This window comes from Xenopus laevis, chromosome 2S, assembly GCF_017654675.1.
Source record: "Xenopus laevis strain J_2021 chromosome 2S, Xenopus_laevis_v10.1, whole genome shotgun sequence".
Lineage (NCBI taxonomy): Eukaryota > Metazoa > Chordata > Amphibia > Anura > Pipidae > Xenopus > Xenopus laevis.
The window spans coordinates 157,173,066-157,187,780 of record NC_054374.1 but is presented as its reverse complement, the minus strand read 5'-3'; the positions used below and the strand labels follow the sequence as shown (position 1 = coordinate 157,187,780).

The following is a 14,715-nucleotide window of genomic DNA, read 5'->3' as shown; positions in this document are numbered from 1 at the left end:
TGCTCATTTAGAAAAAATATTTATTATTTTTGATTGAGTTGCTTATTTCTGTTTTTTTAATAACAAGAAATTAACTGCACATCATAACAACCAAGCCGAGTCAAGGTGAGTATATTGGTATTTAATTGGTTTTCATTTGGCCAGACTATTGTTTGGTTTTCACAAGGCTGAAAACCGAACATAAAGTTGAGACCTGAACAGGTCTTAGGTCAAGGCTGACGTGGCGTTTTTACGTTGCGTTTTTAAAAAAGAACAACCAGGCATAAATACGCCACTGAAACCACATGCGACCGTCAACATGCGTTTTTCATGCGTTTTTAAGCACGTAGGATTCTTTTCCCAACATGCACTTCTCATTGTTCTCATTGAGAATTTGGACGCCATATTTAAAATACGCTGCGTATTTACGCAAAGTGTGGTTTCAAACGTGCAGATCCCATAGAGTCTATTGATTTGGTAATTTCTTGACGTATTGGCATTTGTTAAAAAAACACCAATACTGGCGTCCTGTGGCGGATTTCAGCTTGCAATCGCCCTGTGTGAATTGCCATAGTGCGTTTACCATCAGTGTTTGACTGGGATACCAGCCAGGAAAAGTCCTGGTGGGTCCAGGTGTCAGTGGGCCCTCATTCTCTAAACATTTGGCCTGTTTCATGGTTATTCCCTATTTCTATGAGAAAAAGAGGCTTATTAGATGGAATAATAGATTATAGTATGTAAAGAAAAGAGATTAGGAGAATAGAGGTTGTGTGAGGAGAGGAAGAATGATAGTAATGAGAGTGGGCCCCTGGTCTAATGTTTTTTGGTGGGCCCCTGGTGTTCCAGTCTGACACTGTTTCCCATTAGTTTCAATTAGGGTTGCCACCCGGCCGGTATTTTACCGGCCTAGCCAGTAAAATACCAGCCAGGGCCGGGATTACAAATTTACCGGCAATGTAGCTGCCGGTAATTTGTAATACCTATAACAAAAGCCTTTGGCCCTCCGGCCGAAATTCCTCTTGCGATGGGGCCCCGCCCCCTTTCGTGACACGCTGCACGTGGCTCCACCCTTTTACGCCACAGCCCGCCCATTTACCCGTGACCCGCCCCCTTTTTTCGTCACGGCGTTACCGCCCCTCATCACTGGCCGGTAAATTTTTTTAAAACAGGTGGCAACCCTAGTTCAATGGTGGTGCAATTTATGCGTATTTACTCGTGGCTGTTCTTTTTTAAAAACGCAACGTAAAAACGCCACGTCTGGCCTTGCACTTAGAAAAACCGAACTGTTCAGGTCAAAACCGAACAGGTGGCAACTTTACCTGGCGATAGAGTGTGAAAGAACGATAGCGATGGTCTCTTCCGCTAGTGAATTGGCACCTTAGGGAATTGGCAGATGGTAAGGCTGGTGAACTGTCACAAGTGTTAGCCACTTCACCCTTTAGTGGATCTGAACTGTCACAAGTGTTAGCCACTTCACCCTTTAGTGGATCTGCCCCATGGAAGCAAAGACTGCAGTAATACAATACATTTCTCCTCATTCTCAAGCACTGAGGGAAAAATACTTTTTGACTTTATTATTGCCCTGACAGTGACGTTCCCCTTTTTACCTCTCTGGTGTGACAGAGATTCAGAGTATATACAGTTATATTTTCAAGCCTTTAATCACAACGTATAGACAGAAACCAAAGCTCATGAAAGCGGAAACTACATTTCCCAGAATGCCTGGGTTAGCGAGTGCCCAGTCGCGCACAGGATTGTGGACCGTCTAGTCCACTGTCTCGTCTCTATGATACCGATCGAATCCCGCGGAACGGCTTGGTATTGGCGCGGCGTTTGAAGGCCGGAAGTGACGCGTTGTTAAAAGGAAACCAGTAGAATGTTTTCCCTGAAGGCTGTCATTCGTTGTCCTGGGGAACGGAGCTGGTGCAGCTGTTTGACTGCAGGTAAAGAGGATACGGGAAGGGGTAGAGGTTGTTATAAAGCAGTAAGTCCTTCACGTGGGTAGAAGAAGAAATGGCAGGGATCTCCCGAGGTGCGTGTGTTTATTCAGCATCAGCCGGAGACTAAGGTTGGGGATGCCTGTTGTTAGCAGCATTCAGCTAAAGTACAAATGTCCCCGCTACATGGGGCTTTGAGAGACAGGACTGTGATTCTGGGCAGGGCAGGAAAATAGTTTGTTCGCCTTTTGGGTGTAGAGACTGGTATTCTGAGACTATTTGCAATTGGTCTTTATTTTATATGGTTTCTTAATCCTTTCACTTTTTGTTCAGCAGTTCTCCAGTTTGGATTTTCAGCAGCGGTCTGGTTGCTAGGGTCCAAGTTACCCTAGCAACCAGGGAATGATTTGAATTAGAGCGGCTATAAATAAAAATAAGTTATAAAATGTAAAGTGTAGCCTCGCAGAGCAATAGTTTTTTTTTTGGCTGCTGGGCCTGTGACCCCCCCCCCATTTTAATGCTGGAAAGATTCAGAAGAAAAGGCGTCATTCTAAAACTATACTAGATGAATGACGAAGACCAGTTTAAAAGTTGGACATTCTGGAACATAATAAAAGTTAACTTAAAGGTGAACCACCCCAAAATAAATATGTCCTCAGTATATATATATATATATATATATATATATATATATATATATATATATATATATATATATATATATATATATATATATAAAATTAAAGGAATGGTTCACCTTTAAGTGAATTTTAGTATGTTAGAGAATGGTAAGCAACTTTTCAATTGGTTTTCATTATTTAATTATTTGTCTTTTTTCTTCTGACTCTTTGCAGCTTTTAAATGGGCGTCACTGACCCTCTTCTAAAAAAAACAAATGCTCCGTAAGGCTACAAATGTATTATCATTACTTGGTATTCCTGATCTTTCTATTCAGCCCCTCTCCTATTTATATTCCAGTCTCTTATTCAAAACAGTGCATGATTTCTAGGGGAATTTGCCTATTGGACTTGCAGCTTTAACCCTTTAAGTGCCAGCAGAATTTCACATTTTGGTTACGCGAAATGCCAGCCGTTTTTGAAACATTTTGTGCTCTCTCACTTTAGGGGCATTTTCTGAGGGGAAACCTATAGTTTACCTAGGAAAACTATACATTGTTTTTTTCGGTAGAAACTGAGCTTTCTAAATCTGCCTGAGTTTTCATGTATTTCCACCTGTGCAAAAAAATTTATAGTGCTAAATACCAAAAAAAAATGAAAAATTACCATTTTTCATCGTATATCAATTTATACCAGAAAAATATTTCATTTTACGGATGAAAATCCAACTGATTTGGAAAGCCTTATGTCTCTCGAACGTGCCAATACCAGATATGTATAGTTTTAGGGAGATTTAGGACTTCTGTACCTCAAAAACTCCCGGCAGTATATTGCCGAATTTTGAAAGCACTAAGGCAGAAAACGGCATGCTTTAGATTCCAAGGCAAAAACTCCTGAAACCGTAGGTTTACCCCAGAAAACCATACATTTTTGAAAAGTACACATTCTGCCGATTACAAAATGGGTAACTATGTCTCTCTAATCCCAACTACCAAACATAAAAGCTTGTCTGAACATAGCGGTTTTTCAAAAAAAAATTCAAAATTCTGAAAAATCATTGCAAAGGTTTTATTTTGCTGCTCCGCATATCCCAAACTATATTAGGTACCAAGAAAAAGCACCTGAAATATGATTGCCAGGGGTCCACTGAACAGTTTGATACCCATTATGCATAGGTTTACCAAAGTATCTGGCATTTAGAGACACCAATATGAAGTTAGCACATCCAAATTGATCAGGACTTTACTTCAGCTACTGAGAAATCAACACATTGACTGCATTTTTTGTGGGGTAAAAACACAGAAATATATGTTTACCCCCCAAACCCATATATTTTTGGAAAGTACACATTCTACAGAATCTAAAATGGGTACCCATGCCTTTCTGCTCCAAACTACTGAGTCGCAAGGCTTTCCCACAATTGTCAGTTTTGGTGAAATATGTGAAAATTGCCTCAAACCTTCAACTTCTCAGCACCATATCACCCATGTATCGTTACGCACCAAGAAAAAGCACCCTAAATATGATTGCCAGGGTTCCTCCAAACAGTTTGGTGGCCATTGTTCATAGGTTTACCAAAGTATCTGGCATTTAGAGGCCCCAAAATGAAGTTAGCGCATACAAACAGTCCCGTGGGTAACTTCAGCTAATGAAAAATCAACACATTGACTGCATTTTTGTGGGGTAAAAACACAGAAATATATGTTTACCCCCAAAGCCCATATATTTTTGGAAAGTACACATTCTACCGAATCTAAAATGGGTACCCATGCCTTTCTGCTCCAAACTACTGAGTCGCAAGGCTTTCCCACAATTGTCGGTTTTGGTGAAATATCTGAAAATTGCCTCAAAGCTTCAACTTCTCAGCACCATATCACCCATGTATCGTTACGCACCAAGAAAAAGCACCCTAAATATGATTGCCAGGGTTCCTCCAAACAGTTTGGTGGCCATTGTTCATAGGTTTACCAAAGTATCTGGCATTTAGAGGCCCCAAAATGAAGTTAGCGCATACAAACAGTCCCGTGGGTAACTTCAGCTAATGAAAAATCAACACATTGACTGCATTTTTGTGGGGTAAAAACACAGAAATATATGTTTACCCCCAAAACCCATATATTTTTGGAAAGTACACATTCTACCGAATCTAAAATGGGTCCCCATGCCTTTCTGCTCCAAACTACTGAGTCGCAAGGCTTTCCCAAAGTTGTCGGTTTTGGTGAAATATCTGAAAATTGCCTCAAAGCTTCAACTTCCCAGCACCATATCACCCATGTATCGTTACGTACTAAGAAAAAGCACCCTAAATATGATTGCCAGGGTTCCTCTGAACATTTTGGTGGCCATTGTTCATAAGTTTACCAAAGTATCTGGCATTTAGAGGCCCCAAAATGAAGTTAGCGCATACAAACATTTCTGTGGGTAACTTCAGCTAATGAAAAATCAACACATTGACTGCATTTCTGCGGGGTAAAAACACAGAAATATATGTTTGCCCCCCAAAACCCATATAGTTTTGGAAAGTACACATTCTACCGAATCTAAAATGGGTACCCATGCCTTTCTGCTCCAAACTACTGAGTCGCAAGGCTTTCCCACAATTGTCGGTTTTGGTGAAATATCTGAAAATTGCCTCAAAGCTTCAACTTCTCAGCACCATATCACCCATGTATCGTTATGCACCAAGAAAAAGCACCCTAAATATGATTGCCGGGGTTCCTCCGAACAGTTTGGTGGCCATTGTTCATAGGTTTACCAAAGTATCTGGCATTTAGAGGCCCCAAAATGAAGTTAGTGCATACAAATAGTCCTGTGGGTAACTTCAGCTAATGAAAGATCAACACATTAACTGCATTTTTTGTGGGGTAAAAACACAGAAATATATGTTTACCCCCCAAACCCATACATTTTTGGAAAGTACACCTTCTACAGAATCTAAAATGGGTACCCATGCCTTATTGCTCCAAACTACTGAGTCGCAAGGCTTTCCCAAAGTTGTCGGTTTTGGTGAAATATCTGAAAATTGCCTCAATGCTTCAACTATCCAGCATCATATCACCCATGTATCATTACGTATCACAAAAAAGCACCCAAATTGTGATTGCCAGGGGTCCTCCAAACAGTTTGGTGCCCACTGTGCATAGGTTTACCAAAGTATATGGCATTTAGAGGCCCCAAAATGAAGTTAGCACATACAAATTGTCCTGTGGGTAACGTCAGCTAATGAAAAATCAGCACATTGTCTGCATTTTTGTGGGGTAAAAACACAGAAATATATGTTTACCCCCCAAACCCATACATTTTTGGAAAGTACACATTCTACAGAATCTAAAATGGGTACCCATGCCTTTCTGCTCCAAACTACTGAGTCGCAAGGCTTTGCCAAATTTGGCGGTTTTGGTGAAATATCTGAAAATTGCCTCAAAGCTTCAACTTTCCAGCAACGTATTGTCCATGTATCATTACCAGCATAAAGCATCCTAAATATAAACATAGGGGTCTACTAAATAGTTTGATGCCCAATGTGCATAGATATACCAAACTATGTGGCGCACAGAGACCCCCAAATGACAATATGTATAGACATTTTCACCGCTGACGCGCTGGCTGCAGCAATATAAGCACCTGGTGTGTGTATTATGCGACATTAGACCACCTAACAGTACAGAGACCCCAGAAAACCATATATTTTCAGAAAGTACACATTCTGACGAATCCAATATGGGTAAATAAGTGTTTCTACTACAAACTGCCAAACTGCAAAGCAATGCTGAACATAACGTTTTTTATCAAATTTCTGAAAATCGTCACAAAGCTTGAATTTTACCCCATTATATGCTCCACGTTTCGTAACGTATCAACATAAAACATCCTAAATATGAACGCCAGGGGTCTACTGAACACTTTGATGCTCAATGTGCATAGATATACCAAACTATGTGGCGCACAGAGACCACCAAATGACAATAGTGTATATACATTTTCACAGCTGACGCTCTGGCTGCTGCAATATAAGCACCTGGTGTGTGTATTATGCGACATTAGACCCCCCTAACAGTACAGAGACCCCAGAAAACCATATATTTTCAGAAAGTACACATTCTGACGAATCCAATATGGGTAAATAAGTGTTTCTACCACAAACTGCCAAACTGCAAAGCAATGCTGAACATAACGGTTTTTATCAAATTTCTGAAAATCGTCACAAAGCTTGAATTTTACCCCATTATATGCCCCACATTTCGTAACGTATCAGCATAAAACATCCTAAATATGAACGCCAGGGGTCTACGGAACACTTTGATGCCCAATATGCATAGATATACCAAACTATGTGGCGCACAGAGACCCCCAAATGGATATATAGTAGATAAAATTTACAAGACAAAACAAAATAAGGCAGTAAAGAGTGAAATGAAAAAAAATCCAATAAAACCACAAAAATCAATGTTTTTTTTTCTAGACTAGTGTTATCGGCCGTCAGAATCACAGTTTGAATATTTTAGCTGGGCCAAACAGGTTCTACGGCTAGAAACAAGTGAACACAACATATGCAGAGCTGAAAATGCAATAAAATGGCTAAAAATTCAATAAAATGGCTAAAAATGCACCAAAATACCCAAAATTGCAATATAATCACCGAAATAACATACAAAAGATATTGCACAGTACGGTTAGCGAATACGCTATTCGTAATGGCAATAAAACATTTTTTTCAGCCAAAAAAAGAGACGATGCGATAAGAAAAAAAAAAAAAAAGCCACAATGCCATGTATGTGCGTGTGCGTGTGTACAAATGGTAAATTACATGTTATGTGCGCGTGTGCACATGTGTGTAAGTGCAGTGAGTGTAAGTGACCCCCCCAATCCCCAAAAATGTATGTGTAAGTGTGTGTAAGTGTGAATCTAAGTGTGTATTACTGTAATAAGTGTGTGTTGGTGTGTTTGTGTGTGTAATTGTTGCACTAACCTGAAAAAGTCGCTGAAGACTGTTGCACACGATGTGGAGGGGTCCCAGGAAGACATCTGCGACGATCCTCGTGTTCCTGTGCTGTGGGGGCGGAGATCAACGGCGCAGTGCAGGCTGCAGCAGCAGGACACGTAAGTAACACGTGCCTGCTGCTGCTTTTGGGCCCCTGGGCGATCGCGCCCCAGGGGCCACTCGATCCCCTGCTCTGCTCGTTGCCTAGGGGCAGGGGATCGAAGCGGAACGGAGCGAGCGGCTCTAACAGCCGCTCCTCCGCTCCACAACCCGGAAGTGCTGCAGAACGTAGAATCTGTGGCACTTAAAGGGTTAAATTGTTTATGTAGGAATGTGACTTCTATTCCTATTTGTATATTTGCAGCATTCCTTGTGAATATATAACTGATGTGGGCACAGAGAAGATGAAACGCAAAACTGCCATAACTGGGGTCGTACGACTTAGCCCCAATGAAGAAGCGTTGCTGTTAAAGCAGGAGCGCGAAAGAAGGCGCAAACTCCGTCTACAACAGGTACCGGCGCTTTTTCCTACAGGCCTGGACTAGTTCTTGTGGTGGATAAAGAGGTGTTAAAAAATCTCATTCTTTCTTGCACTGTTTGTTTTTTGGATAGGTTCGAGAACAGGAAAAGTTCATTGCTCAGCAAATCCGTCACAATGTTAAAGAAAGGAGAGAGCAGGAGCTTCAGCATTTGGCAGAGGAGCTGCACTCGGAGTGGCAGGAATCACAGGCTGAGAAGCTCCAAGCCCTGGAGAAGCTTTATGTGTCCAGTCTAAACGCTATTGGAGAGGGGCACAGGCAAGCCAAGGAAAATGTATGTTTAGAAACCGCGTCCTCCTCTAAGCTCATACTAATCTTTAAAGGGGAACTATCGCAATAAGGAATTTTAATATAAGTTACATCATGCTGGAATAAGTAACTTTCTAAATACAATACATTAAGAATTCTGCATCATTTCTGAAATCAAGTTTATCTTCACTATCCCTCTCTCAGCATCTGTCTCACTTCATTCTGTCTTCGTGCAGGACAATAATGTATTTGTGTGTTTTCCTGATCACATGGCGTAGTGTCTCGAGGCTTTGAAGCTTAACTCTCTCTCTGCAAAGCAGGGGATGGTTAACCTTCAAGTTAGCTTTTAGCATGTTATATAATCGCCAATTCTAAGCAACTTTTCAATTGGTCTTTATTCTTTATTTTTTTGTATACCGTATATACTCGAGTATAAGCAGAGTTTTTCAGCCCCCAAAATATGCTAAAAAACTCTACCTCGGCTTATACTCGGGTCAAGCGCAAAAACGGTCGCCGTCGCCCAAGAATAGTCCCCGGCGTCCAAGAATAGTCACCTGCATCCAAGAATAGTCGCCTGCGTCCAAGAATAGTCTCCAAGAATATTCGCCGGCATCCGAATATGAGACGCCGGCACCTCCAATGGGAGCAGAAACCCTCAATTTTTTTATTGAAACTTACCAGAAGCTGCTGCATTTCTCACCCTAGGCTTATACTCTGAGTCAATAAGCTTTCCCAGTTTTTGGAGGTAAAATTAGGTACCTCAGCTTATACTTGAGTATATACGGTAATTTGGGAATTATTTGCCTTCTTCTGACTATTTTCAGCTTTCAAATGGGGGGTGGGGTCACTGACCCCATCTATAAACCAAATGCTCTCTAAGGCTACAAATTTACTGTTACTGCTACTTTTTATTACATATTTTTCTATTCAGGCCTATTCTTATTCATAGTCCAGTATCGAATTCAGATCAATGCATGGTTGCTAGGTTAACTTGGACTCTAGCAACCAGATGGCTGAAATCGCAAACTGGAGAGCTGTTGAATAAAAAGCTAAATAACTAAAAAAACATAAATAATAAAACATGAAAAACAATTACAAATTGTCTCAGAATATCACTCTCTGCATCATACTAAATGGACGACCCGCTTTAATTCACAATACTAGTACATAATATTGTCAATCTTGCTTCTATACTGAAGGAGCCTGACCTTCAAGCAATTGAGAGGCAAGCAACTGCAAATAGACACAAAGCAGAGAAGCGACACCGAGAAGCTTTGAGAGAATTAAAGCAGCACAGAGAAAAAGAACTGAGGGAGCAAACCTGGTGAGTCTTATGTGCACTTAATGTTTGAGTAATTTGCCTTATTTTATACTATTAAATATGCAGCATATTTACTTATACAGGTATGGGACCTGTTAGCCAGAATGATCGGGGCCTGGGGGGGGTTTCTGAGATGTTAATTGTTCGGTGGTCCAGTTCAGGACTGTCTGCGGCCCAGTTCTCTCACTGACCCCATCTAAAAACAGTTACTCTTTAAAGCTACACATTTATTGTTATTTGGGATGCACCGAATCCAGGATTCGGCCAGGATTTGGCCTTTTTCAGCAGGATGCAGGTTCGACCGAATCCTTCTATCTGTCCGAACCGAATCCTAATTTGCATATGTAAATTAGGGGCAGGGAGGGAAATCACGTGACTTCATCACAAAACAAAGAAGTGAAAAAAAGTTCACTTTTTTCCTTTCCTGCCCCATATTTGCATATGCAAATTAGGGTTCGGGATTCGGCAGAATCTTTCACAAAGGATTCGGGGATTTGGCCGAATCCCAAATTGTGGATTAGGTGCATCCCTAATTGTTATTGCTAATTTTTATTACTCATCTTTCTATTCAGGCCTCTCTTCTATTCATATTCCAATCTCTTATCCAAATCAGTGCATAGTTGCTAGGGTAATTTGGACCCTAGCAACCGGATTGCTATAATTGCAAACTGGAGAGCTGCTGAAGAAAAAGCTAAATAAGTCAAAAACCATAAAAAATTTTTAAAACCAGTTGCAAATTGTTTCAGAATATCACTCTCATACTAAAAGTTAAATTGTTCAGATTTTTCTTTGCAAGTGCAGCAGTCTGTCCTCTCCAATCTGTATTATTCTTTTCTTTAGGCTTTTGAAAGCTCGCAGGAAAGCACTTATTACTGAGAAGGAGCGCGCAGCAAAGATTGCAAGCCTTCCTCCCCCACCCCCAGACCCTCTAGAGGTAAACATTGAAAACGATCATCTTCTATTCCAGAGCCAGTAAAATGGGAGTGTATGTCGCACAGGATATACATTGATTTTCTTCTTTTTTTTTTTTTTTTATTGTTGTCAGAATCTTGAAGTTTTGAGAAGACTCCCAACTGTGAAGCTAAGCGACGTCGATGGATTTTCTGTATCTCATTATCATCTTCCTGAACCCTATGTGGACCGAGAGATGGATACAGAACAGGTAAAATATTTAGGGTTTTTTTTTTTTGATGAGGATTGAACTGTGACACAGAGACGCATCCCGCACAACCTGTGGATCACTGTGTTATGAAATCAATTCAAGAGCTTCCTTCGTGTTTATTCCTGATCTGTTTATATGTGTCTCTTACTTCGGGAGGGATAATTGTCGGGGTCTGTTCTTTCTTTATGTCATATTTACAGTTATAAGGATAAATAAACCTTTAAAATAAGTGAATTTAAAATGGATGAGGGGGCTATTCTAAGTGCTTTTGTCATTTGCATTCATTATTTATTTATTTTTCATTCCAAGATATTAAGGGATACATGTACTGTTAATATGAATGAATTTTGTTACAACAGCGCCACCTGCTGGTCAGTTTCCCACCTTTCTGACAACCAAGTAGTCAGAAAGAGGCTGCTCAGATGTTCTTCTGTTCAGGAAAATACTTTCTCAAACCTTTCCTAAGCAGAAGAACATCAGAGCAGCCTCTTTCTTTCTTCTGACAACTTCCTTGACTACTTGCTGGTCAGACTGGTGGGAAACTGACCAGCAGGTGGCGCTGTTGTAACAAAATTCATTCATATTAACAATACATGTATCCCTTTAATATCTTGGAATGAAAAAATAATTAATGAATGTACATGTGCAAGCATAGCACCTTCATTCATTCAATTGTTTTAAAGGTTTACTTCTCCTTTAAAGAGAAGGCTCAACTTGATGGATGTGTGTGATTCTTATCTGCTATGTATATATGAGACTCATTCTGCAGTCATTTTCATACATACCTACCTTCTGTTTTTTTTTTTTTTTTGGTGGTATAAATAAATGTGAAATCTAGGGAAGTTGCTGTGCCTCGCTGAACATTTTTAGCTTTATTATTATTATTATTATTATTATTATTATTATTATTATTATTATTATTTATTTTTGCTTGATAGCCAGATGCCCAGGCTGCTGCTGAAGAGGAAGCAAAGCGATTGGATGGCTTGCAGAAAGAGGTAGAGCGAGAAAGAAGAGAGAGGATGGAGAAAGCACAGCTACGGGGGTCCCATGCCTTGAAAATGGTTCACTTAACCCAGGTATGTAGTGACATTTGCTTCTTCAAAGGTCTATGATATAACTAAATATTCATTATTAGGGATGCACCGAATACGCTATTTTGGATTCGGATGAACCCCCGAATCATTTGCAAAAGATTCCGCCGAATCCCGAACCGAATTGGAGTCCTAATTTGTATATGCAAATTAAAGGTGGGAAGGGGAAAACATTTTTTATTTCCTTGTTTTGTGACAAAAAGTCAAGCAATTTCCCTCCCTGTCCCCAATTTGCATATGCAGATTCGGGTTCGGCCGGGCAGAAGGATTTGGCCGAATCCTGCTGAAAAAGGCCGAATCCTGGATTTGGTGTATCCCTACCTATTATAAGCATTATTTAACTTATCACTGTGCTTTAAAGAGGTATTTCATCCAAAAACAATTTCTTCGCAGTGAAAGAAAATGCAATGGTTTAATGGTATTTAAATATGTAAATGTATAAAGCAAGTGTCTGTTTATCCTTTTCTGTTTTGCTGCATTGTTTCAGCAGTCAGAATCTACAGTGCAGAGAATCTAAACCACCAGATCGAAAACTGCCATTGTTTTCAATCGACATTTACAATCGTTTTACAAATATGCATGTGCTTTCAGGACCGCGACAAGCTGCTGAAAGAACTGGAACAGATGCAACAAGATGACTTGGCTCAAAGGAGGCAGGTTGTCTCCCAGATGCCTCAGCAGTTGTTCGAACCAGCCTATAGGAGAGCGGAGATACGGGAGGACTGGCAGAGGGAGCTGGAGACTGCTTTCGAAGACATGTACACTGGGGAACGAAGTGAGTGAGCTCATTTGGGGGGGGGCACTTTATTGGCACATTTATCAAAGTTCGAATTTCAAATTCATGTAAGTTTTTAAAAACTCCTAAACTCCCATAAGTTCGACCAATCAAAATTTATTTATTAAAAAAAAAAAAAATCTAATTTTTAAAACTCTGAATTAAATCTAATCAAATTTTGAATTTTTTTCTCCGAAAAAAACCTTGAATGTCAAGAAGGCTGCAAACAACTTTAAATTGATCCGTGGACCTCTCCCATTGACTTAAAGGGTTTGTTCACCTTTTGAGAGAACTTTTCGTATGATGTAGAAAGGGATATTCTGAGACAATTTGCAATTGGTTTTCTCTGTCGTCTTAGGGGGACACCGGGAACCATGGGGTTAAGCTCCATCCTCCAGGAGGCAGGACACTTGAATATTAATTAATTCAGGGGCGTGCCCTTCAGGCTTTACCCCCTACACTGTACCTTCCTATTCAGTTTTTTAAGTGTCCTGCTCCCGGGAGGTTGGACCGACGCGTGATTCCACGTTCAGCCCATGGCTGATACCCGGGGTGAGGCCTGAAAGCAGGGTTACCTGTCTTTACATAGGAAGCCCCCTACGAGGTGAAACGCACCGGGGTCACTCTCTAGCTGTTGCTATATCGACCACCCAGACGTTGCCTGCGCTGACTGATTCAGGGCAGAAGGTTTGGCCGGTGTGGGGGTAAGTGGCACATTGTCTGTGTTATGCAGTAACGTTGCCCTAATGATTTTGGGGCTACCCCCCTCCTGGGGGCTACCGCCCCTCTCCTGGGGGCTACCCCCCACCCCACCCCCCCCTCCCTGCTCTCTCCAGCGCCAGCTCTACCTTCTATCGGCTCCTCCTGGTGTCTCCTGTCCCTACCCTTCCTGCCTTCAGGGTCTGGCCGGTGTTTGCGCTTCCATTGCGCATTCTGGTGGTGACTCTGGAGGGAGGTGGATGGAGGGAGGCTCCGTTGCGGCTGAGGGTTCCGTCTCTCAGCGCAATGAAGTGGAACGCAATGCGTTCCACTTTCTCTGCTGCACGGCGGCCATTTTCTTTTGGCGCGAAGGAGAGCGTTTGTGCGCATGCGCGCACGGTTTGGAACGCAACTTGCGTTCCAGCCGCCATTTTGGAACGGAGATCCGAAGGGAGAGCAGCAGGCAGCTATCAGAACTGGCTAAAAGACTAGCGGTTACTTCAGGCAGTACCCCTTTCTCTCTACCTTACTATACTATGGCAGAAGGTAGGTCAGTGGGACTGTTCACAAGGGCAGGGGGGAAGGGGCCCTCAACAGCACAGGTGAGATACCTTGCTTGTTCAAAATGCCAGAAAAAGTTTCCAGGGGGCCAGGGTGAGCCGCTGTGTGGGTCCTGCTCCTTGGGGCAGGGGGAAACTACTGCTCCTGGGGGTCTCTCAGCTGCTTCAGCTGTGACTACTCCACAAATTGTACCTCAGGATTTAGACTCTGGAGCTACAGCAGAGCCACCTCCCCCTCTATGGGCTGTCCAATTGTCTCAATCTCTGGCATCATTACAAGGGTTGCCTGCCATCGCAGATAACCTAGGAAAAGCTCTAGTTAAGCTTAGCCATAGGACTGGTGGCAAGCGTAGACGTGTGGACGACGCAAGAGGGGACACTGTCAACCCTGCTGTGTCTGACGAATCTTCCCCTGAGCTACACTCTTCTCACTCTGAAGGTGAGGTTGGACCTTCTGACTATTCATCTGCAGATGAGGAAGAACATCAGGATGAAGGAAAGGATCGTGACAGTTTTCATGATGTAGACGGGATTATTAAGGGGGTCCTTGAGGTTCTTAATATATCTCAGAAGCCCAAACATACAGGAGATGCATCTAGTCTATTCAAGAGACAACATAAGTCGTCAGTCTGTTTCCCAGAACATGAACAACTTCAAGGTTTGGTTCAGAATGAGTGGAATTCACCTGAACACAAGTTTCAGGCAACTAAAAAATTCTCTAAATCATATCCTTTTCCGAAAGAACTAGTTGATACTTGGTCTAACCCACCATCAGTTGATGCCCCAGTGTCTAGACTGTCAA

The 14,715-nt window shown here is 41.7% G+C and overlaps 1 protein-coding gene across 1 annotated transcript in view; it reads left to right on the top strand.

Moving 5' to 3' along the window:
- Positions 1 to 1,793: 1,793 nt before the first annotated feature.
- Positions 1,794 to 14,715, top strand: part of cep295.S (centrosomal protein 295 S homeolog) — a 68,666-nt gene continuing 55,744 nt past the window's right edge. Inside the window, exons 1-8 of the mRNA XM_018242345.2 lie at positions 1,794 to 1,922; positions 7,879 to 8,026; positions 8,127 to 8,327; positions 9,502 to 9,626; positions 10,464 to 10,557; positions 10,669 to 10,785; positions 11,724 to 11,864; positions 12,471 to 12,654. Coding sequence (XP_018097834.1) covers positions 7,919 to 8,026; positions 8,127 to 8,327; positions 9,502 to 9,626; positions 10,464 to 10,557; positions 10,669 to 10,785; positions 11,724 to 11,864; positions 12,471 to 12,654 — 970 coding nt within the window. The 5' untranslated portion in view covers positions 1,794 to 1,922; positions 7,879 to 7,918. The remainder of the gene's footprint in view (positions 1,923 to 7,878; positions 8,027 to 8,126; positions 8,328 to 9,501; positions 9,627 to 10,463; positions 10,558 to 10,668; positions 10,786 to 11,723; positions 11,865 to 12,470; positions 12,655 to 14,715) is intronic.